This window comes from Necator americanus, chromosome II, assembly GCF_031761385.1.
Source record: "Necator americanus strain Aroian chromosome II, whole genome shotgun sequence".
In the NCBI taxonomy this organism is placed as follows: domain Eukaryota; kingdom Metazoa; phylum Nematoda; class Chromadorea; order Rhabditida; family Ancylostomatidae; genus Necator; species Necator americanus.
Window position 1 is genome coordinate 37,802,039 of NC_087372.1, and position 27,384 is coordinate 37,829,422.

The 27,384-nt window shown below is 40.1% G+C and overlaps 1 protein-coding gene across 3 annotated transcripts; it reads right to left on the reverse strand.

The window, feature by feature from the left end:
- Positions 1-30: 30 nt before the first annotated feature.
- On the reverse strand, positions 31-22,502 carry RB195_020704 (uncharacterized protein; the record flags this gene model as incomplete). 3 transcript variants are annotated; one of them, XM_064189118.1, is made up of 23 exons in its annotated part: positions 31-51; positions 169-190; positions 264-303; positions 2,801-2,949; positions 4,941-4,985; positions 5,057-5,226; positions 5,338-5,511; positions 5,713-5,818; positions 5,945-6,098; positions 6,155-6,278; positions 6,369-6,486; positions 6,622-6,723; positions 6,812-7,005; positions 7,208-7,311; positions 7,377-7,496; positions 9,329-9,450; positions 10,187-10,317; positions 11,264-11,409; positions 11,477-11,539; positions 12,468-12,544; positions 20,369-20,513; positions 20,790-20,807; positions 22,385-22,502. In XM_064189118.1, the coding sequence occupies 23 exons, from the start codon at positions 22,500-22,502 to the stop codon at positions 31-33; spliced, it is 2,463 nt and encodes an 820-aa protein (XP_064044998.1). The 3 variants fall into 3 exon arrangements, with proteins under 3 accessions (XP_064044998.1, XP_064044999.1, XP_013298299.1); XM_013442845.2 differs by lacking the exons at positions 31-51; positions 169-190; positions 264-303; ... (3 more) ...; positions 20,790-20,807; positions 22,385-22,502 and having other exon boundaries at positions 4,889-4,985; positions 11,264-11,479; XM_064189117.1 differs by lacking the exons at positions 31-51; positions 169-190; positions 4,941-4,985; ... (16 more) ...; positions 20,790-20,807; positions 22,385-22,502 and adding an exon at positions 4,090-4,166 and having other exon boundaries at positions 215-303.
- Between the last annotated feature and the right edge of the window lie 4,882 nt (positions 22,503-27,384).

Sequence of the window (27,384 nt, forward strand, 5' to 3'; positions counted from 1 at the left end):
AGGTCTCTGATCTTCTCCGAGGATCAGAGGTCAAAAGACGTGATCACGTTTCTGAAAACTGATCTTTAAAAATCGACATTATAAGTATGAGAAACTCATAGGAACAATGAACGAAATTTTAAACTACATGCGCTACCGTATCACTTCCCTTTAATACTGTATACCCACATGCTTGTTCTGTACCAGAATCCTGAACATAGGAACCCTATGGAGGTTAGAGCGTTGAACTCACAGCACACGTCCAATAGCACGTCGGTTTGCACCGGTCATTAACGCAACATTCCAGCGATGCCGTTGGGGCACCTGCATACAGCTGGAGAAGGTGAACTAACTTTCGTTCTAGAGCTACAATTTGTCATAAATTTGTTAAAATTATTGAAATTTCTATTCTCACACATTTTATGTCGTCGCAATCGTCTCGTTTGCAGTTGCAGTCTCCATCAAACCTCATTTTTTGTGTTTTTGTAGAACTTTTGTGACAATTATCTTTGTGACATAATTGTAATCAAACAATAATTCCGCTTTTTTTTCTCTCACTTCTGAGGGCAATTAACGAGAAAAACAGCTTTGGCGACCGCCTCTGGTATTCATCATGCTGCTACTGCCCACCTCTATCGCGTGCTTTTTATCCTCAAACAGATCCAGTTTTACAACTAGAACATTGCTTAATTACCATGGTCAGCATTCTTGTGAACGTAGTATTCTTGTGAAAAATAAGTTTCTGCCAGAGTCCATTGTCGTGGTCTTGTTTTTTGAGGGGATTGTGGATTACAAAAGTTCGGACAGAACGTTGGAGCCGTAATTAGACTATCAATGAATGGATAAGTTAAAGGCATCACCTCACGAATCTGAGGTGGTACAGATTTCAGGTGGAGTATTCTTATACGGGATAGTAGATTTATGGAGAGGAGGGTGATTCCCTCCATCTCTTCCTAATTGCCGTAAAAAAAAAACGGTCCGGAAGATGTGGCGCCTGCACAAGACTGGCACGCTCCAGTCGAACTCGTTGTAGAAAATAGCGCGCCGGATCGCCCGAAGCCGTATCGTCCGGGCCATTTTTTACGGCAATTAGGAAGAAATGGACGGAATCATCCTTCTCTCCATAATCTACGATCCCGTATAAGAATACTCCACCTGAAATCCGTACCACCTCAGATTCGTGGGGTGATGCCTTTAAAGGCAGTATATCACGAATCTGACCTAGTGAGGGAACTCGCGGGAAAATCTAGAGATTGGGTTGTAGATTGCGGCATCGGGGGTGATTCAGTTCATCTTTCTCTAATCGTCGTAAAAAATGGTGTGGAAGACGTTTCTTTACGACCATTTCAATTGCAACGCGCCAGCCTTTGCTCAGATTTGTGGTATGCTGCTTTTAATTTCGGTTGTTTGGTGCAACTGCGGCAGTGCTCACATGTCGGACGTCATCTACTGCCCAAACTGACGGATATCGCACGGGACCCACCCATTGGTTGCATTGTGCTTTTTTTTCGCTTTTTTTTTAAATTGTGTAGATACACCGAGAATGTGCAGATGTTGCACAAATCAATTCAAACCAGTTCGTCACCATCCGCTTTATAGCCGTTCTTTCTTTCAAGTGTTTATCTTGCATCACATAGCAACATAAACATGTTATGCCCTTCCCTTTGCTTAACAATTGCTGCAAATACTTTTGGTCGTTCATGCCACAGAATGCATGCACGAAACCGGTCCTGTGTATCATTTCAACAAATATGGTGATACACAAGTATTGCTTTTTCAGCGGAAACTTCTTTCGCATCAATTTCCAGCCTCTATGGTATATACACTGAATATTGAGATGTTTAAAATCGTCCTTTTCAAGAAGTCCACTTACCTTGCATGATTTATACGTTTCCAGGGGACTGTCTTATCCTAATCTACTAACATCCTTAACAAGACCTACCAATATGCATAGTTTCTCTCTGAGATTTCACCACATGTAGAAATTAGATTAAGACTTGTGGAAAAGTGCAGAAATAAAGAGATAAAGTTCCTCGTGCACTCTTAACTAGAATAAGTTCTTCGTAGCAAATTAATGTAACTGGACTGGGTCAACGTTTATGTGCTGTCTACTGCAATTAAATTACAGAAGCACTCACTTTTTGGAAGTAACAACGCTTTAAATCAATTGCTCGGATACGTTTCCCGTTTAATTAGACTATGGAATACTAGCTGGAGAATGTTCTCATTCGTGGATATCCATTTCCAACATTTTTATGTTGGTAAAAATACAAGAATCCCTGTATGAAACTATAATGATGTGCCGAGATTCCTCTATTTTGTTTCATATTCGGAAAGATTTTCTTTACTAAGTCGTAATCGAAGTAGATCGGTGCACAAGTTGCATTTCCAAATGTTTGAGGATTGTATTTGACAACTAATCAGTCGAATTCATTTAACTTCAAAAGAAAAATCCAATTCTATCGGATTCATCAGCTAAAAATTGATTTCGAGAGAAATAATCACAGGGACCATTTGTCCTCTCATGAAAGCACTATTCAGGTCCTTTCACAAGGATCCTTTGGATTTCATATTACGATGACTTCCAAAGTTTTTAAAGTCGTTTAAAAACTTCAATGGATTGATGACAGCCAACAGCTGATTATTGTACAATGTCCTATGGTCTTTGCTGGCAGCTGCCACTTTTTGATGACAGAAAATGCTGCCATCTTCCTGGCTAGTGCAAATGTTTTCCAAGATATACAATACAAGAGAAATTCGATCAACGTCGTCAAAAAAATCTGCAGTTAACATAAAGCCATTCAAACAGGAGATTTCTCACACTTCCCTAATTCTTCTGGGTATGCTGTTGCGACTTCTGGAAGGAGGCACATGGATACCGCAGGAAATCGCTCAAAACACTTGCATCTGAGCCAAGTGAGAATCATCGCGATTCCATTCCAGAGCACGTGAATCAGAGCTATTTGGATCCTAAATGAGAAATGTGACAAATCACAGGAAAAGCTAAACAGTCTCCCTCCTTAGGACAAACACTTGATTCGCAAGACTTTGATGTTGACACGGACAAAATATGCTCTACGGTAACAGGAACCGTCTTCGTGTCAGGAATATTTCGCTGAAACCACATCTTGTGATTATCACCTTCCCTTCTTTTTTCTTAAACAGTTGCTACGTATTTATTTGTTTGTATTCTTCACTTTCTCCTTTGCATATTTCTCCGGCACTGTCTGTCCCACTGCTATTTATTCGTTTTTTTTTTTTCGCTTGACTTACCAATTGAACTAATAAGTTAGGTTTCCCTTACCTATGTCATGAACCGCAAAATATCGCTGAGATTCCGCGAACTGCCCTAACCTAAAGACGAGAATTATTGTGAACCCGTCGAGTTCTGGATCTTTTATGTCTGCATTCAATACAGGTTTCGCAGCTTTTTCTTGTCACAATTCTTTTCACACTTTTTTCCACAGTTTCAGGTTGCGCATACTTTTCAACTAGTTCTATCTACACATTAATGTGTTAGTTCCGGTTCTTGACGTAGTTCAAGCTGTGCTAGTTTTATTTCGAGTCTAGGCCCGAACCCAGTTATTGCTCTGGAATCGGATAACGTTGGATGAAGTTAATGCAACTTTTTGCGAAAAAGTTTTTTCATACTTTGCACACCGAAATATCAATAACATTTGCCATTTTCGGCTAAATAAATCTTATTCTAAGGAACATATGCACAGTAATCAGAGTGTCAATTTACTTTCAAAGACTCAATTCACTTCACTTCTGCCAAAGTCTATTTTATCTTGTGCAATCCGAACTAAATTTTCCATTAGCTTTCGCTGAAAAAATCAGCGAAAGCTGATGGAAAAGTATTGAAATCGTCATCCCTTATTAGGAACTCCGATAGCTACGTGTCACTCCCCAGAGTTCCTAATGCTTTAACTTTTGATTCCTCCAAACAACTTAATAATGCTGGTCCATTCTTATGGTTAAGAAGACGGCTGACTGAGTCCTCAGAAAATATCCACATGTTATTTTTCTAACATGTGATAGAAGTAGAAGTAGAAAACATTAATAATATTTATGTGAACAAAAACAACTATACAGATTTGCAATGGATACCCGAAATTACCGTGGTCAGGGGATGTGGGACAGAGAGAGTAGGAAGAGATGTTGGCTGAGATGATTGGTATCCACATGAGGACATCATGCTGGCAGCAAATAAACGATGAATCGAATGCTTAACGAAAGAGGCGCATAACGATGAGAACAAAGAAAATAGTGAAGATTCGTTTCTAGAATGAAATTTCAGCTATCTACATATTACAAGATACAAGTGCAACACAAAGCTGACAAACGCACGATAAAACGAAACTATCGTAGCATTTCAGTGGCAGTGCTAAGATTGAAGATGATAAGAGATACATTCATCCGTCCATCGTTTCTGGACTCATGAAATGGGAGTGTTAACTCAGCTCACAATTCTTACATTCATATTAAAATAATTTAAAGAATAAACTCTCTAGAAACAATAAAAAGTAAAATTATTCATTTATGATTGGTTAACGATATCGTGTCGATATCGAGTACCTCATGTCGATCTATACATCGGCGCCAATGAAAGGGACTTCTCGATGTACAGCAAAACAAACTTCTCCTAAGATCTGGAAAAGATGCCCGCCTAGAAAGAACACTTTCGCGCGGAACAGTACATAAACGCGACGACCCGAACGAGAGCGAAAAGACTTCAATGGCAAAGAGCGAAAGTATGGACCCGAGCACGTATGTTGAGTGTGCACAAGGAGAAATTGATAAACTAAGGAATGAGCATCGCAGAAAGGCTAACGAGAACCCAAATAAAGACCACAATTGGTCTACGGTAAGAGAAAGGGAGATGATGAATGAGTAATGTTCAGAACGCTCAGCATTCTGTTGATTGAATAGGTCTGCGAGAAACATGAAGAAAATCACACTCCATATTCAGCGCCCGGCGTACTACGAATAAAGAATCCTCCAGACTGAAAATATTATTATTGAGTAGGTCATAGCTTGAAAATAATTGGGAAAAAGGACTTTCTAGAATTAGTACCTCTGAGGTAACTCGAGACCATACATATGTCCAGGTCGTATACGATACGCAAAAGGAGCGAATCCGCGCTCTATTATTGCAATACATGTGTATTTGGAGTCGCCACTATCAGCTGATCCGCCTTCGCCACTCCAGAGAACAATTTTCGAACGTTTTTTCATGAGGTTAACCTAAATATGCGCAAGTTGTAGCTCTTAAAAATCTTAAAACTCAGTCATAAAAAGGTAAAACTCGCACTGAAGAATGGAGATATCAGCAAGAACACTAAATGATATACTCACCTGAACTGTTCCATCACTGAACACCATGATAAGACAGTCAGAGCCAAGATGAGTGAAGACAAGGTAAGGTGGACTATGTGAAGACGACATAGCCGCACTACGAGATGCTTGTGACATGAGTAGATCCGTGTCAGCTAGTTCTCGCTCCATGTATTCGCGGTACTGGCGAGCCACCTAGATTAACGAATCTATGGGGTGCAGCTTCGCAAAGTAATTAACTTCACCAGAAGGAGAAAGGAAAGAAAAGAAGTCCTAATTAACGGGACAATTACAGGACTAAACATAAAGTAAGAAGGTTTTTAAGCTCAGAATTAGAGGAATAAGAAATTCGAAACTTCTGAAGCAGCACTGCTGCAAATAAAGTTTTTCACTCACCTCAATATGAGTACGTGTAAGGCCCGAATTTTGTAGAAATGCTGGATGAACGGCATGTGGAGAAGAAAATGGAGTTTGCGCATAAATGATGGTCGACGAATTTGCCCTACAATTACGAAAATGAGGAGGAAAAACCTAGGAAACGTTGAAAAAATGCGTCATCAAATGGCCCCTCTAGAGAAGGAAGAAGCACCTGAACACAATAAAGCAATCAACAGAGCTAAAAACTTACGGCCAACTCAAGCAAAGCCCCTCGTTGAATTTCACGGAAACAGATCCATCGCTGAACTGGCAGCCGAACCCTCGTCGGTTCGTGTAATCAACCCACTTTGAGACGAACACAGGAGGTAATGGGCATGGCTCCAGTGCAAAATCGCACGCACCACCTATAAAATTGCTTCAGTTGCATCAATTTAAAGGTTTTTTTCGCAACGTATCTTACCTAAAAGTGCACCAATATCGCTGAGGTAGCCATTTACTGCAGCTGCCAGAGCAGGACGTCGTGACATGTCTGGATCGGAGCCAAATCCCGAATCATGAGTGCTTATTATGGACTTGCGTCGTGACTGAAATCACAGGATCTTCGACTGAGATTTATCCACAAGTAACGCAGTTCAAATATGAAGCACATTTAAAATTTGATCACCAATGTTTACCTTATTGAGGGCCGCTCCCGCTGAGGCTAAGTCCAAGGTTGACTTAGGACGATGCGGCTTACCACTGATGACGTTCCCGTTAGCATCGTGTTTTGATAGGTCTTTCAGACTTTTTGTTCTAAAAAAAATACTTCAGCTTACACATGCTTGCATATTTAAGGCGAACAATTCAATTTGTTTCGTGGGTAAACGAACCAATTAGAGGAAATCTTCCCCAAAGTTATGAAATATGAAGTTAATCCGACTCACTAACCTCAGCAATAGATTTTCCGGAACGGGATGGCTCATCTTAATCCAAGGATCTTCTTGGATTTCCCTTATAGTTGGCCGAAAATTGGCTGAGTGTATGAGACAGCTAAATGGTCACTGGTGAAAGAAGGATTGAAACCACTATGAAAATCAGAAGAGGGAACTTTTCGTTTTCCAAAAAGTGAGAAACTTACGCGTTGATAAGGTCTCGAGCCTCATCAGAAATTTTGGACCATGGAGGGTAAGAATACTGGCCAGCTTGTATTCTTGCATAGGTCTCGTCAAGGCTTTCTGATTCGAATGGAGGCCTTCCAATCAGCATACAATATAACATACAACCGATCGACCAGACTTCGCTGCACTCGGAGTGACCGCGTTTCATCAATATCTGGAACGAAAAACGCTTGCTGAGCTATCGAATGAAAATACAGTAGCGATATCGGAAATAGAGAAACGAAGAAAGAAAAGAAAAAAATCCTACTGTTCGTCTTCTATCCATATGTCAGTCTTCTACTTACTATGATCTCCCTTTTCTAACGAATCAACAGTTCGAAAGTCGCCCAAACACAAAATGACCGCTAAAAACAAACCTCGGGAGCGAGGTAGTTCGGCGTCCCACTGACACTCATTGGGTTCAAATCCTGCTTGAGAATAGCTAAGCCAAAATCCGCTAATTTCACTTGGCCGTCTGCCCCTAAACGTTAGCTTTCGTTGCGAGGAAAAAATTGAATCCCTTTTTAATCGTTGCCAGATACAAACCTATGAGGATATTTCCTGGTTTAAGATCTCGGTGAAGTATGTTCCTATCCAAAAGATATCTGACAGCTGAGAGAATGCCAACCATGTAGCCTTTGCTCTCATACTCAGATAAATAACCTCCTGTAATAAGAACTAGAATTAGAGATACTCCTTTTCTCTATGAGTATTGAGTCCATTTTTTGTTGCAGTCGCAAAAAAAAAACACTTTTTTTTTGTAGGAAATAAGTGCCGTTATAGTAACCGCCATTACTAGGTTCAAGTGGTGCGGTGTCAACTGGTGCCTCTACAAAAACTGCGTAGCATGCGCGGAAATCATGGCAGTGTCATTATAATAATATGAAGCATAGTGATTGACTTTGACATCCAATACTTCCATTATGTGTTTGTCCTTGGTACTAATTAATGCACTCGAATCCAACACCAATGGATTCCTATGTAAAAAAGAAAGATCGTTTGCGCTTAATTTGAAGCACGCTTGCAATCTATGCATGTTTATGTGATTGTAATCACATCACATTTTATCTAGAAAGGAAAAATTTCACATCAAAAGCCGGTTATTACGCTTGCAGACACTCCTATACTTCCCTCTACAAGGACTATCTAATAAGGTGAACCTAATAAAAAGGACAATAAGTGATAAAATTTATAGCTTTCGTCTTTAAAGATAGATTCTTCGTAGGGAATGTTGCACCCAGAAATTGATTTCCAACAAAATTCCTTCCTCTGACGACATCAACCTACAGGAACAAAAAAAAATCATGGAAAGACGTTCTCTTTTCACAATCAAGCCAGCCATTTATTGTTCTTTGTTCTTCTGTGATCTCATGAATCTCATGAAAGAAGAAGAATTTTTAAAAGCGATAAAAATTTTTCATAAAAAAGAGAACGAGACTATGAATTCATAGTTCAATGTCTAGTTTGTTGTTTGTTCTTGTTGTTTCATAGTTGTTGTTTGTCTTTGCTTCATAGTTTATAGTTCAATGCAGTTAATAAAACTATACTCGCGGCCTAACGTTCTTATAGTCAAGCAAAAGAAATCCCTACATCAACTACTATTGTTTGAGGTTTATGAACGAGTGCACAGTACCAGAATGACTTGCGAGGGTGAGCAAAGCTCTCCACTCACAGTTTTTATCCCCCAGACAAGTTTGGTACCAATTTATCCCAGAGCGATGAGCGATGCGTCGGTTGCTACTGGGGCAGTATCGAACCGCCGATCGTGCAGTCACATTGGAACCTTTTACCAACTGCGTTCTACCCGCCCTTCATCATAGTAAATCCAGGAAACTGTGCAACACAAATCTTCTTTCCAGTTCAAAATGTAAACTGGCATTATTCGAGTTGTTTGCTATGACTGAGTATTCATTAGTGAATTCAAAAATCACACGATCTTTACTCAGTTCTCATTTTTCAATTTTCAAGCCTATTGATTAGGTGCAGTGCACTTCCTTGTACTATTAAATCCAATACAATGAGCAACTGGCACAACCTTTCAAAAAACCGATAAATATAATATTTCAGGCTCCTCGTGTCATTCCCTCTCCTCGATGAAATCAGAGCGAAAGGAGGATAAAATAAAAAAAAACCGCGAAAAACCTATATCTCATAGATTTCCAACGTCATTCTTCACTGCTTTTCGGAAAACACTAACTGTTTCTGATAGATTCTTCACTTATTTTTGTTTTACGGATCTGCTACCGTTCGCGAACCTATTTGTCACGTTCAAGTGGAGCACGAAAGATTTGTAAGAGCAAACAGTAAGCGAAAATTGTATTGACAAGCGGCCTCTTACAACAGTACTAGTACAAAAATTCGCAAACATGGAAGTGTGCATACGATCAAGTGGGGTGTGGTGCCAGCTACACAAAGTAGCACTACTGGCGTAACTTACAAACTTAACTTTTTTAAGACAAGATCAAAAGGAGAATGCTGGAAAGAGTTCAGGAACTTACGTTTACTTTGGTTTATCAGCGAAAGAAGGGTTTGCTCTCGACACAGTTCCATGATAAGAAAAAAGTATTGGCGGTCCTGGAAACTTCCGCGTAACCGCACAATATTCGGATGAGAAACTGATCTGAAAAAAAAAATTGAAAAAAAATCAGTAAACTATCGAACATGGTATGGTGATGTTGATATGTTCAACCAAAGGCGTCTATCGAGTAGTAAAACACTCAGAAAACCGTTGTTTTCTGGTTAGCAGTTGTGGTCAGGAAACATAGAAGTCCCTACGAAAACAAGCATTAATTTCAGACCATACGTGCACGTAGAACGAATGCCTTCCGTGCATTCACTCCTATACTCGCCACCAAAAAAATCCTACACTTTCCTCACTATATCAACCTCATGAATATATGCAAGAGGTAATCGCCTTAAATCCATAAAAAGTACAGTCGATTCAAACCGTAGAGTAAGTCTAGTAAACAGAACTTCATAATCAAACCTCAATCCATTACGAAGTCTGAAGGCAATAGATTTTCATTCAATTTTATCAAAATATTGAAATATTAACGGAACTTCTAACGTATTTCATGAGTTTATTACATGTTAACAAATAAGAGTTCATCATAGTCCCTCAGTCATTACGTATATATCCGTCCACAAATAGTCGCAGACTAGCCATGGTGCTGCATGCAAACAAAACTAATGATTGATCGCAATATAACGATTCAAACGAAGCACTTAACGGTATTATTCCAAGTGGATGAAACCTGTCCGCTGATGGCGAGCTCTTTTCATCGTTTTATGAATCCTACGCCATTTTCTATCCAGAAGTGAACATTAAAGGAAAAACGAATCATTTTAGAACATACCTATGTAGGTTGATTTCTCGGTGCATCTTGGAATATGAAGGATCTTTAAGCTTCGCTTTTTCAACCACTTTCAGTGCGAACTGACCACGAAAACGATTCGATCTGACCGCGAAGCATTCAGCAAATCCGCCCTAAAACTTCTTCATAACACAACTGTTCGCATTGTTCCACTTCAGAGTACAGCAAAAAACATGGCAGCTTTCATCATTCAATTTCTTTTTCTTTGATGCACTGTGTACATCGAAGAAAAAGATCTGCATGCAACAATCTAGTCTATTACAGCAGACACTGAAGTACTAAAATTAAGTTTTCGCATAGCATAGTGAGAACGTGTTGTCGGATGTCCAGTACCCTAATATACTTCATTTTAAAAACCTTAAAATAGATTACGAAAAGTCAAAACTTTATTGAAGCCTGGTTCATACTAAGCATAGTTTGAAATCTGTACATATGTATCGCCATAAGTTTGGATAACGGTGGTTTTTTTGAGAGCAGTTGTGAAAAGCAGCAACAATTTCAAAAATTAAACCGAGTGTGTGTAAAATCATTCAAAAAATAAACCATGTCCTTTGCACCAGATGTTTTTTTATAGGATAAAAAAACAGCACCCTGTTGAAAACTGGTGAGCCGCGTATCAAGAGACCCATATTATAAACAACTAGTGTGCTGTTGCAGTTTTTTCTCATCTCAAATACCTATCAAACTCTGTTCCCACAAAAACTAAACCAACCAGAATGTTTACAAAACTATAAGAACCAAAGCTTTAATGCACTCCCCACTTCCTTTTGATGCATAAGTTTAATTAGTGTACCAAGCAGTGAGAGCCTGGCCCGAGATGAGATTAGTGGTAGTTGCGCGCTATACTGGCCGCATAAACCCGGCTGCAAACACTGTCTAAACCTCAATGACAGTTCCGAGTCGACGTCATCCACTCACTATGCAAATGTCATTAGGTGCGCAGACAGCGGCCGAACGTATCCGCGCAATCAATATCGATCTTCATTCGATACGAATCTTGCGGTGATTTCAAAGTCGTAAAGAAATAAAAAAAAAGAGAAGAAAGAGAACGCGCCCAACCTTCCCAAGAAACTGATCGACATGGAACTCCTCCTTCGAGTACTCGTCCACTATGCGATCACCTGGTTGGAAGAGTGAAGGACCTCCAGGGGTTGGATCTCGATCTCGTGAATCGCCACGGCCATCACGACATTCTGCACCAAATCCTACAGCGAAATGTGCACGTTCGGGTAGTACACCCGAATGCGGCGAGTAGGACTGTTGCAGCCGCACCATGAGTTTGTTTGTGTGGATTGCTTTCGGATAATAAAATCAACACTGTGAAGATGGCTCGATCTGAAAGCAAACGCTACACTTATCTTGTACAAATATAATTTTGCCTAAAAACTGCGCACGAACAATTAAGGCGACAAGCGGATACGACACGACTAAGCCATGTTTCAGCAATCATGATGAAAAAAGACCGAATTTCAAATGATCGAACAACGATGAAGATAGAATATTATATGAAGCGGTCAGAAAAAAAAACCGTTTAAGAATATGGAAAACAATGAAAACAGAACGGTGGAGCAATTAGAGGAATCAATCTAGACGCAATAGAACTGTAATTACCGCACAGACTCGAACACGGTTCTCAGAACGTATGCACTTAATTCTATTGCACGCGGTTAAATCATTTATATTTAGAGAGAGAGAGATGAAAAGTGCAGCAAAGTCCAATATTATTTCTATTATTTTATGAATATTCTCTGCAGTTCTATTTTTCAAGTTAGCACTGCGGACATGGACGATGTGTGTTGTTTTCATGATGGGTGCGAGAAATCCCGCCAACAAAACAGTAACAAACTATCACGTTCCCAACAGTTGCCGAAAATATTATTCGTAGCAAAAGTTATGGTCGCTTTCTTACTTCGAATTAACCGTAAATACGTGCTTTTCGAACCGTTCAGTGCTTCTTTTGAGGAAAACCAACTAGAAGAAAGATCAGTTCCTTTTTTCTTGAATATTAGTTGATTAAGACCCAAAACATCGACACGTCAATTTTGTTTTGCGCTACGAAAAAAACACATTTGTTTTTTAATTCCGTATATAACTATACAATAACCCTGGTAATAACTACAACTCTATTCACAGAATTTAGTACAAAATACGGGAATTAATACCATATTAAACAACGGTTTGGTATTGCCCCTAATTACGCAGAATGAAAGCTATTCAACAAATCTGGAAGTAAACCTTGCTCAGCAAATCTAAGACAGCTTACATTTTTCAGATTGCAGCACTTGGTACGACTGCAAAGTATCCTGCCCAAAGCGAGAAAAACCGTCACATGCAACTTTCCTGCAATAAGAACTTGATCGATTGTGCAGTTACGGACCAGCACAAATGCAGGGCACAACGATGCGTAGGTAGTACTTTTGCACTGTTCATTCCAAAGGACAATGCACTTCCTCTGTGTATAGTCTGTCTGGAAACTAGTGACTTAGAGTGAATTTGGCGCATGCGATCAGGTGTTCGTGGATGAAATGCAGGCACGACAGAGGATTCAAGACTAATCAAGAATGTAATTAATGAGGAAAGTCAGCTGCCGTTGTCTACATCTGCCAGAAAAGTCGACAAATGAAGATAGTTCTGCGAATATCCGGTTATCACAAGCAGAATGCAGAGCTAGATCAAACAAAAGTCGTACAGGAAGGCTGGCATGTGCACGAACTGTTAACAAACAGACGGCTAGCGAGAAGGAAGAGCAGAGCCGACAAATATGAGTGTGACACCCTCCAATCGTACGCCAACAACAAAGTGCTTATCCAATGCAATGAACGAAACGCGGTTAAAAATCCGGAAAAACAGTGAAAGAATAAGGACGATTGTGGAGCCCGATTTTGCTCCAAGGACTATTGTTTCTTTGAAGAAGATAATAAAATGGTCGAATTGCAAATGAATCGTAAAGAAAACTGGAAACCTCTTCCGCAAAAGATGAAAAAAAATTCAACTTCCCTGACTTTTTTCCCATTGTGAAGTTTTTCAAGTTAGCTAGATCGAACTAGCAATATGGTCACTTCTTTCGAACATCATCTTTTCCTTCTGAATCTATTGGGGAAATTTTCACCCGAAACGTGGAAAAAAACGTCTAGGGTCAGAAAAATGGATGTGATGTGCCTACAAAACTCAGTGCTCGTGAATATTTAGCGAAGGGGGCTTGGAGAGTCTTAACGACAGGTGCATTGTGGACCAAATTAGTTTGACTCAATAAAACGAATAGACGAACCGTTTATGTAAAGAATGCTATAGTAAAGAAACTCAACACTCGAGGATCCGTACTTTTTAAAATGGAACATATGGGTTGGGAAATGAGTTCCTTAATCGAAGAGAAAAATGAGAAAGTAAAAAACACTTTGACTGGAGTTCCTTCGATAAAGTACATTTTGTCTCCTTTACTTCGCGAATTAGCTTCCGGTGTAAATAAGATCCCGCGGCCACCTACAATTGATCATATTGGGCGCAAAGTGATAAATTGAACAGGAAAAGAACTGATAATGGTAGTTTCACGCTGAACCGCGAGTTTTCGCGATGCTACTGTTTCTTCCTTTCAAAACCTCGAAAAAAAACCCTTACAAAAATTTGTGGTTCAAAAAATTAAGCAATTCAATATCTGCATCATAATTTGCAAATAGTAGTCACAAATTAGGGTGAGGATAAAACCTAGCTGTTCTCCGCAATTACACGAAAGTTCTGGGCTTTCTAAAGACGTAATGACATAATTAGGCCACTATGGAAGTGTATCAAAAATAAGAACATTTAATTCTGTGATCTAATTATACGTTCCTATTTACAGAATTCTGCGAACGGGGTAGTCGAATGAATGAACGAACGAACGGACAGCGATTATGCATGGGTCTTCGATGTGGCACAAGGTCGTCGCCATCTGCACTATGTAAAATAGTTATTACCAGAGAAGGGGGGAACGGCTTCGAAAGGGGTTTCAGGTGCAAAGGACTCATAAAAGAGTTGATGTACACACTACGTAAAGTGCCACGCAAGATTGTTCTCAAATCAAGTAACCACAAGAAAAATCTATAGATTTAACAGCGACGAACGCTCAGCTAACAGCTGAAGAAAACCCTAAACAGTCCACTTCTGGTTATGGTTATGGATTTCAAATGATACACGGCAGAGCTGACGTAGTCCGGGATCGGTAGACGAAGGAGGATGGGGGTTGGACTGGGCATGTGTGCGTGCCGCGCAAGGTTATCGGCTCGGCTCGGTCATACAGGTCATTTCGGGGCACATTACTCGTATAACGCCCTCACACGAACGTTAGGCAAAACTTCAAATCAATTCAAATGGAAAGAATAATGGAAAATCAGGTTGAAAGATTAAAATAGTGAAGAAAGAAACGCGTAAGAGATAAACAACACGACTCTTTTGACTTCTGTGGTTGTTTTCCGTGAGTGGATGAAGTAGAGTGCAACATTCCAGCAGTATTTTCACACGAAAGAGTTAAGCAAGAAGTGAAATCCGTGATGGAATTGCAAAGTAGACGCCTGGCATTGATTCTGGGTGCTGCAAAATTGCAAAAATAAACTCTTAGCACTCTCAGCAGAAGGAGAAGTCAAGAAAATTGGCAGCCAGAAAGTATAAGAAATGACAAGTGAACGAGCAGAAGTTTGGACGTCCGAATTCAAGAGATTTTGCTATGATTTCTTCTCTTCCCTAAGCTTAATAAATGACAGAGCCGGCGAGTCGAAAAGAATTTTGCACTCGAATACTGCAGAACACGAAGTGAACAGAAAAGATTCCGAACGGATCACATCATTCGGGCAATTGTTCAAGATCTGAGCAAGCTTTTTTTCATGCGTTAAAAAAACACAACAGGCCACATTGCAGCAGTTGGCTTTGCGCCACGTTAATTTTTTTCTTCGAAAGTTAAGATGCCTGACCTGAAAGAAAAAAAGTATGATGAAGTGCTCATTCGACTGCAAGGAGCAGAGAATTCATGCAGCTGCAAAGAGAAACACAAAGCTTACACGAGTTTCAGGAAGAACGTCCGGGATAATTATTTCATTCGTAAGCAGCGCGATAAGAAGGAGAACAGAGAGGGACCCCCAAAGACTCCGAAGTATCCGATTGAGTCAGTTAGAAGAAAATTTCGTTAAGGAAATGAAGTTCCAGGGGTGAGGTAAGCACTAATGGTTTTTGCACAGTGCTAAAGTGAAGATTACCTCCGAATTGTATATAAATTCTGAGACTATTCTGTCGTGAAAAGAACATCTAAAAAATAAAAACTGTGTAATTCATGAAAACACGAATTCTGAGCCGCATTATCTTGTGTCTCCAAGGACAGGAGAAGATACGCGGACCATGGAAAAAACACTGGCAAGAACACGAGAATCAGAACGAATTCTGGTTTGATTCTTCGCTCTTTTTAGGCTGGAGTGCTCGGCTTCAAAACAAGATTGTGCATTCAATTTTGGTCAAGATTGAAGAGAAGAAACATGTAGATCGCCACAAAGCTAAAGGAAGCACAAGTCGAAAAAGGGGAACATCGAAGATTTCTACTCGTCAGATTTTCTCGGGTGCTATTCACCACAGAAGACAAATTCTTAGGAGGAGAATATTTGGAAGAAAAGTCGACTTGCAGTGCTCTGAACGAGAGGCGGAGCAGGGGTTTATGGGCTGGTTGTACTTTGAGAATAGCCGAACAGAGGCAACGTGCAAATGCCGCTTGCTGCTGCTGCTGCTACGGCGACGGAACGGACGTCGGTCGGACAGAACAACAGAAGTACTTCTTCAGTGCACAGCTGAGAAAATTCGAATCGAATTAGGAACGAACAGATTCGAATGTTGCAGGAACAGCGACCGCAAACCAAAAAAAAATCGTTTATGCAAGTTGAAGAACTGGCGATGCAGCCAGATGTGTGCATGTCTAGCGATGACGATGAAGACCTTCGAGAAATGTAGCGATGGATATAAGGACATTTAGGAATGAAAATTAATCCCTGGAAAACTCAAAAAAATATTAAAACGACACGAACGCAACTCACAACTCATTCAGAATGATGAAGATGACAAATACAAATGCATTAGTAGTGAAGAATCCGCAAAAAAGCAGCCGAATACCTGATAGGAAAATTTGCAGAAGAGGGTGCGATCCGCCGTTGAGGGGCGAGCTCCAAGACCGACCAAGAGTACACACGCACTTCAATAGAACGTGATCTAGAGCGATGACAAGAGGTGACGTATGCACGTCTCGGAAATGTGGTTGCATTAAACCGCAATTTAACACAAGTCTAGCACGAACCGTAGTTGAACGACGAATATTTGATGAGTCCACTTTTGTCTTAAACTTTCCTTCTCTCGAACTGCTTCCGTGATTTAAATCAGAAACTGATTGTAGCAACTTGAAATATGTAGTAAAATCATAAGGAAACGAAAAAGAACCTCACATTGTCAAAGCAAAAAAAGCAACCAGGAAAATACAAATCTTTAGATTCGCGTTAGAAAATGGCAATACTTGCGGGAATTCCTCGTTCAAAAAGATGCAACTGCATACGATCGTCACTAGCATTAGTGCAAACACTATGCTTTTTCTTTCGCTCAAAATGGATGGAAGAGGAATTGGTGCATGTGAACGAAATATGTGAAAATTCATCGATTGACAATTGTTCATCTTTGTGTGAAACATTGTCGGAACAAACTGAATACGGTCATCTCCAGGAATGGGTCTTAAAAATTATAAATCAGGCAGTAACTGGCGTATGGTTTGGTTTTAATTACTTTAAACACTGTTACCAGTATTTTGCGCTGTTCTGACACACTTAACCTCGTTTGTTTATCGACTTTTCTACGATCCCACATCTTTCCCACAATGAAGATTTCTGCAAGCGCAGATGTTTACCAGTGGTTGTATCCGTAAATAAATGGGCATATTAGGGATATGATGAGATTAACTCGTACACCGGAGGAGTTCAACCTTTATTTCTCAACTAAACTGAAAAAAAAATAAAAGGGAAGTTTTCACATCAAAAATTTTGTATAATATCATTGAGTTATTAGCAAAAATTGTAAGTTGCATATGTAAATAAAAATCCACGTAACAAGGATACTAGTTGTTAACGTTTTCTCTACTACTTATAGTGACATCTTCGCCATATATGATATATTTCATGTACTTTGTATTATATTTTGTATTATTGTATGATGCTATGGGAAACCATACGAGGTGTGAGAAAAAAAAACTTTTAGCTCTCATTTCAATATAACAATAGTTGTTTGAACAGCAACATAGGGAACAATTGGATGGTATTTGATGGTGGAGACACGGCTATATGACTGTCATTACGTAGATACTAGTTTGCGTTTCCTATCTCTTTGCCTGTTCATCTGCGTAATCAAAAAGTGAGGTTAAATTGCATAAAAAAAACGTCGATTCACGTAGAAATAATAACTATTGTTATTAGTTTTTTCTTCATGTTTTGGATTGTATGTTGATCCTATCAACTGAACAGCACGACAGATCGTTCTGTAAGAGTGATATAAAGCGAAAGGTGATAATCTCCGAGAGGAATTAGAGCGCGTCAAAATCACGTTCCTCAATACAAACAAATACATATCCCGTTGATACGTGAGAACCGGAAAGCAGTTATTTACTGACGTACACACAGGTGCAGCGGAGCTGTTCAGATAGAGGGTGCGACTAATGAGAGGTGTTCGTTCTCGCCACCACTATCCGATAATTTGTGTCACTCGCCGCTGCATTAGCAGGTCAATCCAGCATCGCTGTCGTTCTAAAAGCAAAAACAAAAACAAGGAAACAGAACAGAAAAAAAAGGAGAAAAAGAAAAGAAAGAAATTGAAGAGGATAAAATGCCAAATTATCCAGCTTCGCAGCAGTACCAACATATAACTCGTAAAAAAAATGATGTCAATGTTATGTTATCGATTACACACGCTTCTTCAGGCAGCAATCCATATATACATGCATATAAATCGGTTCTATTTGATAATAAAAAAATACTTAGTTTCACAAAATAAAAAAAAACGAAAATAGCGTAGAAGACCGTTACGCATTTTCAGTTCTCAGTCCATACACACATATATGTATAAAATGTTCTATTTAACGCATATTTAATCCATACGCTCATTTGATCAAAAGAAAAAAGCACTTTAACGCCTTGCTACTTTTCAGTTTTTTCTACTTTTAGTTCTAGGCACATCTGATAGGTTTAGTCGTATTCGATGAGAATTACCGACGAGAAATAAGGAAAAGAGAAATTTTCAGGAAATAAAGAAAAGCTAATCATGTAAAATAATGTTTAACTTAACTTTTAACTGTTCGAATCATCCCAAGAAATGTAGATGTACAACAACTTCAACTAACTGAAATTCCCTCCAAGAAAAAAAAACAGAAAGAGGCAAAAAAAAGGAAGCGAAACCTGGGAATGGAAGCAGTTCATCGCAGCAAGTACAGAAGCCATTTATTCGATTCCAACACTTGTTTTCATCTCACTAACTGCTTTTTTTACTTCACTGAATGCAAACAACCATCTCATCGTTATTCGTGCATGCAATGGTTGCAATCTGTGAAATATGCACTCTTACATTTAAGAAAAAAACTACAAGATCTTCAACGACTCTTTTGATGCATACGAGAACGAAAAACGTGCCCTAAAAACGAAGCACTGTATACACGAAGTGGTTGCGACAAAGATTTCACGTATGTTCATACAGTTCCGAGGTTGTGTTTCTACTCCATCGATACTTTTCTCGAGGGAAAAAAAGGTGAACGAGTACACCACTACAAGATGAAACGTCATCGAACACAATTTCGTACCAGTGGGAAAGGAGCTTGCGCTGTTCCCGATGTTACCCATCTAAATTCGTTGGAAAGATACAGAAATTTCTCCCTAATTTCTTCTTCTTCAACTTTATTCCTCTTCGCCGAGAACAGGTAGCTCGCACGTGTATCAAATTGATAGGTCTTCATTTCAGGACGAATGACGAACATTTTTGCCGAGTTCATTCAGCTGGAAATCTGCGCAAACCAAAAGCAAGTCGTGCCGGTTTCTTTTTTTTTGTATCTGGATGACTAAATCAGTGCTCATGTTATATAAGGAAGAGCGCGTGGTTTTTAGCTATGCTGATGGTTGTCACGCCTTATCTAAAGTGACATGAACACTGGTCGACTATCCAGGAAAGCACCGGAACCGTCCTTTGTCGAATATGTGGAAGGAAGACCACCGTGAATGATTAGAGCAGCAAAAGTAAAAAAAAAGAATAGGAAACATAAAATTCTGATTCGGCAAAATGGAAATTAAGGATAGATGTAGTTCGCTTGTCTGTATGAAGAGAATTAGACAACAGTTAGGCGGCTGACGTACTGTAGAACCAGTTATTTGCATTACTTCAACTTAACCAAGAAAAGAAATCAGGCCTAGTACTTGTTGTTTGAAGAAATTTCACTGGTTTCGATTCCCATCAGGAGACCTCACTGTACGAGTACTAATGCAGCGACCTCATTTCGGAAACCGATCGAAATGAGGGGGCTGTTTTTAGTTGTAACCTATGTTTTCCTCGAAGATTTGCATTTAAATCCATCGCCTGGAAACAGATCAAGCTCAGAGAGTGGAAAGCAACCTTTATGTTAAATTTAAGTTAATTTAATTCAAATTTAATTTGATTTAAGTTTAAGTTGACATGATCTAGGCCTGACAATTGACCATAAAACGCTTGAGAAGTTCTCGTTTGATGAAGCCGGCCTCAAAATCACTAAGACAAAAGCCTTAATCATAAAAATCAAATAATTAATAATTGTCAATTATTTATGTATTAATAAACAATGATAATAAAACAATAATCATAAACTCACTGAAATGGAAATACTTAGACAGACTATCGGGCAGGATGAGCTACAATGAAGCAGATCAAGTCTTATAAATAAAATAATTGTTGATCTCATCGATGGTTGCTTTAAGTGTCAGTGCAGAGTCATAAAAAGTCTTGAGTCATAAAAACATGAGAGAACAGAGTACGAGGATTTATTGTCCAGATTTCAACAAGCGAATAGGAAAACGTCCAAAGACTTCGTCGATACGTTTGAACGATAGCCTCGATTCAAACGTTGGCCGAAATTATGGGAAAGTGAAGTCGAATCCCTATTACGACCGGAATCCACCCGGTGGGTAGGAGCTCGTTGATAATCCTTGTGATGGAGAATGAGAATGATCCTTGTGATATTTACTCGATTCACTTGATTTGATAGCACCACATGATATTGTCATCAAGAAGCGGCGGTCACGGTCATCTGACTCTGAATGACGTCATGTTTCGTCTGGATGAATTATGAACTAAGCGGAACACATATACTACGTCAGGTGTCCTTAAGCTCGTGTTTTTGTCTCATGGCACAAAAATATTTTTTACGAGACAAGTGTCGAAGGGAGAGAACGAAACAACGAAACCAGGTTTCTATTTTCATTTACTTTCCTTTCAGCTAAATCCACAGAACTCGCGGATAATATTGATGTGAGCAGTTGTGTTAGTCGATTATGTGAAGAAAATGCGGAAGTGAACGCAAACCGCTCACCAAATGACGTTCTTTCTCCTCAAATCAATAATTATAAATTCCAGTACTGGTTAGGGGAAAAAACGAGAACAATTAGTGGATGTAGAAAGTTTTGTGTTTTCAAATTTTTTGAACGACTATTGTGGAAGTTGAAAGTATTGCATTGTGTGAAGATACGTACTTAAAAATCCTTAGGTCACGGAAACAGCGCAATTATTCCCTATACATCCATGAAATGGTGAAAGAAAAAACTTGAAACTCTGCCCGGGGATTAATTACAAATCTGATCTCTACGAGAACAAACATTAGCATTTAGGTGTGATCCAACGCCAGTACCATGCTGAAACCAATGTATGCCGTAAAAAATAGACAGAACGTACTAAATTAGTAAAGAAAATGCTGTGAAGGTGTACCTAAGAGAGAAAACTATGACAGAAAACGATGCGGAGCCATAATGACCGTCAAGAAAGGTCCTCTATGGCTAAAATTTAACCTTCGATCGAAAAAAAAGAGTTTGTGTTAGAAAAAAGAGATTGATTAGGACGACATTGACGTGAACAGAGAAAAAGAAAGAAAAAACAGAGAAATGGTTATACAAATCCGATGAGGAGAACCAAATCGACCAATCACAAGAAATTCGGTCTCATCCGCCCACAAAAATAAACACACCCAAGAAAATAATGGAAATCACGACCGCATCTCTTAGGTCATGGTTTTCGGTCATCGAACTTCCATTATTTTCCCTTTTCTCGATTTGTTTCATCATGTAAATGAATAGAATTACTCTCTCGCATTTCTCATCTGTTCTAACGTAGTTACTATGTTTAAATTATTGAAAAACTCAAACGAAACTGGATTTAAATTCGAAACGTTCGTGTTAGTAGAAACCAACTGGTCTTAGTCTGCGACACGTAACCTATTCAACAACCCAACAATGATTGAACAAGTGGCGGCACCGAAAAAAGAAAAAAAAACCCTCCATTCAGATCCTAATTAGATTCACAGCCGAATTGCACTTCTTAACGTCCGCGCTCTGCTAAGCCTTTCACAAATTCGACGGCACAAAGCCGCAAACCAATATACACCTCGACAATAATTGAGAAGAATGAAAAAATTGACTAGACGGGGACGGACGTCCCGAGAAGAATCGCTCGCGTCAATCGGCGCGCTGTGCACGTCCTGCATGGAAAATGCTGTTGGTGTATGGCTGTCTCCGAAACCGTAAAAAAGCACCATTCGTTCGCAAGCGAGAAATTCCTAGGCGCCGAAACCATTTACCGCCGTCCGTGTTCGCCTTCGAACAACAACACGATCCAACCAAGTGCCAATTTATGCACTCCCGAAGAATCGACTAATGGCCTAAATGTGGTGTATTAACATTTTTATGCATTGGAAGGTTTATTGCAAAAGAACGCAACTCTCTAAGCAGAGCGTAGGAGTCTAAACAAGCAACCAAATGGCCCGTGAATTATAGACACGCTTAGCATCAGAGATTTTACGAACAAGGGGGAAAAATTGGTTACAGCTCGCTTGAGAATTTGAGAAAAATTCCGTGATGTGTGCGGTGCGATGGGACGTGACGTTTAAGACCTGAGGGGAGGGGACCCTTGCTATACCACTCACTGCTGCACGTCGCGATGGTCCTACGTCGATCGCAACCGCTAACCACACCGCACCGCTTCGAGCGCAACCGTTTACGCAACTGTACCGAGCTTTATGCCGTTTTGACCACATGTTTTGGTCGTATTCATCGTAGACCCATCGTGGGACCCTCCCCAAAAGTTATCCTCTGGCTCAAAACTTGCCCACCTTGAGGATATTTACGCTATAAGAAATGGTTAACCACGGATACAACAATTAAAAATAGCTATGACAGAAAAGAAAACAATAAGCGTCCATGCTACCTCTAATTAATTGGATGATCAAAACAGTAGTGAGTAGAAATAATAACACTGTAAACTGTAAAATTGTAAACTATGTTAACTTTCAATAGTCGTTTCTAATGTGTTTCCCTTGGAAATTTATCCAATCTTTAATGTTGAATTAATTAAGAACCTTTACCCGTTGCACTTCTCGGCTGGAATCGTGCTGAGACCTGCGTCGATGACTGGATACATTAATCAATGACACTGTGACAGTTTTCACTTACTTTAGAAAGAAATAAGTGTCTCATTTGAATTAGATGATGAATAGGGAATCGATACTAGAGTGCACAGTGCTGCTGCAGATTCTATCTATGACGTCGCCGACATTTTGCAAACGCGGCAGAGTCGTTCGTTGTGATGCCGCCGGCGTGAAATAGCTCATCTGATGATACATATATCCAGAAATTCTATGGTAGTATTGAAATATATGTACTTATATCGATCTTATGTCCCTTGAGGGGAACGGAATGGGAGGGGAAGAGGGGTAGGAGGAAGGTGAATGTTACCGCAACTCGCAATTTTGCACACAAATTTGTCAACTGCGAAATAATGCGGAGCTCTTACCGAGTTTTTCTTTTCGTTAATCCTCCCTAATTTAGTGTGGTATTCATTAGCTTCAATTCTCAAGAAATAGATGGCGAAGAGGAGGGGAATCTACTCTCGCTTCGCGATTTTTCAATGTATAATCGGGACAAAACGACATGAAGCACGGTGCAGCGTGTGTGCGTACACGCTCGAAACGGAGCGCTGGAGGCAGCAGTTGGAACCGAGGTGGGACCGCTTCGCAAACTGCAGCGATGAGTGGTGTTAGCAAGGGTCGCAGCAGGCTCCTAACCGCTACGCGCTCCACCGCACCGCCTCAGGAGAAGCCGCGTACGCAATTGCACCGTGCTTCATGTTGTTTTGACCCTACTACTATATATTTCTTGGGTAGAAATTGGGAGTATGTCAGATGAGTTTGATGCATGATGGCTCATTGACCGTAGCCTCGTGTGAAAAAAAACTGGGTAATCCACAGAAGCTAGGGGAACGACGTTTTCAGCAACGTTGATGACTACAGCGATCAAGAAATTCCCAAAAGTACAATCAGTAAAAGAAACTACAGTACTAGGAGATGCTGCTTAGAAATGGTGCATGCAGATGAAGAAGCACATATGTCCTAAAAGTGCACAGAATCACAATCACTACAAACGAGTCGTAACATAGGAATGAAAAGATTGCATGCTCATAAATGATTCTGCAAACGATTCTATGAGAATGAATGTGTGCTCATGAACGAAAAAAAAAATCGCCACAATGGAACTGTAGAAAAAAAATCCCGAGAAATCTACAACCTTACCGCAAGAATGGAATAAATCTCTAGTTAATCTATCCATTTGATGGAAAAAAAATGCTCGCACTTTGTTAATAAAAAAAAGTTTATGGAGGCTAAGCAACTTGTAGGAGCAGAAAATCAGGTTTGACGGGGCGACCGCTACGGTTCCGCTGCAAAGAAAGGAATTCCCATCGCTTGAAATATCCTACGCTGCTCTAAATCTGCTCAAATCAAACGCGCGTCGCGTCTGCTCGGATAAACATAAGTGCCGTTGCTTATGTGTGATCTGGAGGATTTTCTTAAAATCTTGATTGTTTTTAAACAATATTGGATGAGCTACAGTACAGAAATGTGGATATGTACGTATATATTGGATAGGTGTAACGTCAACCTCAGAAATTAACACAGGAAGCTCTACGACTTCGTACGCTTCGGCGTTAATTCACAACTGTAGTCTGCAACCACAGAAAGAGAAAAAAAATCAACAAGGTCATAGCGTGGAGATTTTCGCTATGATAGATCCTATCGCTTGTATGCGTGTGTTGTTTGATGTATTGTAGCCCAGATGGTCGGACTGACTCAGACTCGACAACTGTAGTTCTATGTCACTTCTCTTCCACCACCTCTACGATCTGTCGTTATCGAAGAAATAATCGGTGAAGGACGCATATAACCTCAAGTCAAATCCAAGACACAGCAGTTGTTGGACGATAGCCATGTGGATTTAGGGGAAGGGTTAAAGCTTCACCTATACGCCCAGCTGAGATGTGCTCTGACGAGAAATGAAGGGTTTAGGTTCAGAAAACAAGAGGAAAAAAAAGATAAGTAAGTCTGATTCCGACTATTCTGCCATTCTCAGGACAATGGTCAAGAGAAAAAGTTAGTTTGCGTTGCTACTACTTGCTGAGTTCACTTGTATTGACCTTCGTGGTAGGATTATTCTCTTCCTTCGTTCAATACTGAATGATATAAATAATTTCATGAAATGAAGAAGAAGCGAGACCTCCATAGACTCCTAGAATATCCAACTATTCGGAACCTACCTACTCTGTCGCTTGAACCTATTTGTTTTGCATCACGGAAACATACGGAGCATTCCACCGAAAACCTATGCACAACAACAACCACGAAAAACACAAACATGCTTACGTGATTGCAATCCGACGCAGTGTTTAAAGGGAGGAAGTTCCTGGTTCTAATGAGACACAAGAAATGCTCGGCACCTCGGCTTGAACTACAGGGAACGTTAAAATTAAACTGTAGGACACTGGCTCTATTGGATTTTCGCAATAACTTGTAAATTTTCGCACTGCGTTACTTTTAGTGACAACGAAGATCGCGACGATGACGCAATGCTCGGCAGAGAGAGAGAGCGCGAGTTCCAGCCGACGCGTCGCGGTTGTTCGCGTGAACATAAGTGCTGTCTGTTTTAGCGCACAGTTTGGCTGTCCACAGTATTTGCTGTTTATTACATAAATAAATACTACAGTATAATGCCACGGCTGGGAAGATGTTTCAAATGGCTCAATCATATGTGGAATAGCTCAAAATGACTGGAAGTATCTTAACTCAAGCGATATTTTTACCCACATGAGACAGCTACCGTATTCCTATTCTATTCAGGAAAATTCGTTCGTAGGAAACGTTTGGAAACGTGTGTGAAACTGCTGTAATGACGAATTATTCGTAGAGAGAATTACGTGTATTGTGTGGAATAGACGCGAGAAAATTCCTCATTTGTACGAAGTCGTACAGTACGGGAAGTAGTTTGCCTGGAAGGATTTCGCATGAGGATTGGGGAAAAAAAAAGATTTGAATCGTTACGTTCGGATTGTCTAACGGAAATATCACTTAGAATCTTTGGCGGATAGATTTTGAAGAAGATACGAGGAGCCGTGGATGAAAAAAAAGGCCGACAGAATTGTGGTTGATCCTGGCGTTTTCAGATAGGATGGGGAGTTTAGCACTGTTTTGTTGTGACCCCGCAGAAAAAGAGGACCAGCTCGCAAAAATTTTCCACGAATTTGAAAGAATGAACTCGATTTTCGCACGATTCTAGGATGTTGCTGGTGGAAAAATTTGCGGCGATGACATTAATCGAAAAATTAGTGGAAGATTGAAGTGAGAGAGAGAGAGAGCGAGCGATGGTAGAAACCTGTCTATTTCTTATATAACTCTGCCATAAGCTGTTAATCTTATTCAGTTAGTGGAACCTGAGAAAGCGCTACGACGAAGCCGGAAGTGGATGGATGTGAGACGAGTTTTGTGACAACGGAAAAGGTTCGGTTGGTATGTTCGATGCGGTTAGAATCGATGGCTGAGACAAATGACCTGGATGTGCACTACTGTATGGAGCCCGTTGTATAGAGGGTGAGTGGGTGATTGTGTGTGTATGTGTGTCTATGGCTGGCAGTTGACCGGACAACGAACGGGGCAACCGTGGGGTCGTCCAAAGGAGCACAAAAGAATGCTGCGAGGGTCGAGGTCAACACCATCTGCAAATATCATCATCGCGCCAGGAACATCATCGTGGCCTCACTGATTGAGGCCCGATGCCGTTCCTCCATTCTGACTGCTGCCAGATGGAATGTCACATCGATGGGCCGACGAAACCAGTTCGTGTAGAGATGCTGGAGATCAAGTGCTGGAGTCCACCACCACCACTGGCAGCTTAATTATCCACTCGAACTGTTTTTCGTTTTATGATGGCAATAAGGTAGCATAGCAGCTAATAATGGGAGGGAGAAGCGTCTCGAGAAACACGAATTTCTCGAGACCTCGTATTATTTATTGCTGTTGAATGCTGTTGATTTATTTCATTTTTTTTTTGCCGGGGAAATTTCTGCACCACAAACAAAGGACAAAATTTCGCAAAATTCGAGACATTTCCTAACATAAGGGCTTCGGTTACAGTAAGAACGACCTCAGATACCTTCAGCAGATGGTATGAATGAACCTTTACATTCCCATTGATGGGCTTCTGAAACCAGTTCGAGTAAAAACTTTTAAACTTTTTAGAATGAATTCTAAGCTTCCTGAAATCACCATTCACATATTTACTTTGTGAATAAATGAAACTTACACTTTAATAGTTTTGCCAGACAAAGTCTGATCAGTCTAAACTTTAGCCGCAGTTCCAATATTTTCTATGGACCATGTGAGCTATTGAAGAAAAATGGCAATTTTTTTGGATACTGTTCTCTTTGTTGCGTATGAGGAGGAATTCTTTCTTTACTCCTTTTTCCTGGACAAAGAAACCTGGAGAAGTCATTGCGTTCGCGATTTTGTGCTGGTGAATTTTACACCACAAATATGCGACATAAATCCAATTTCTTTTCATGTTATTACCGCTTACTCTGCATGCTTCCATGAATCC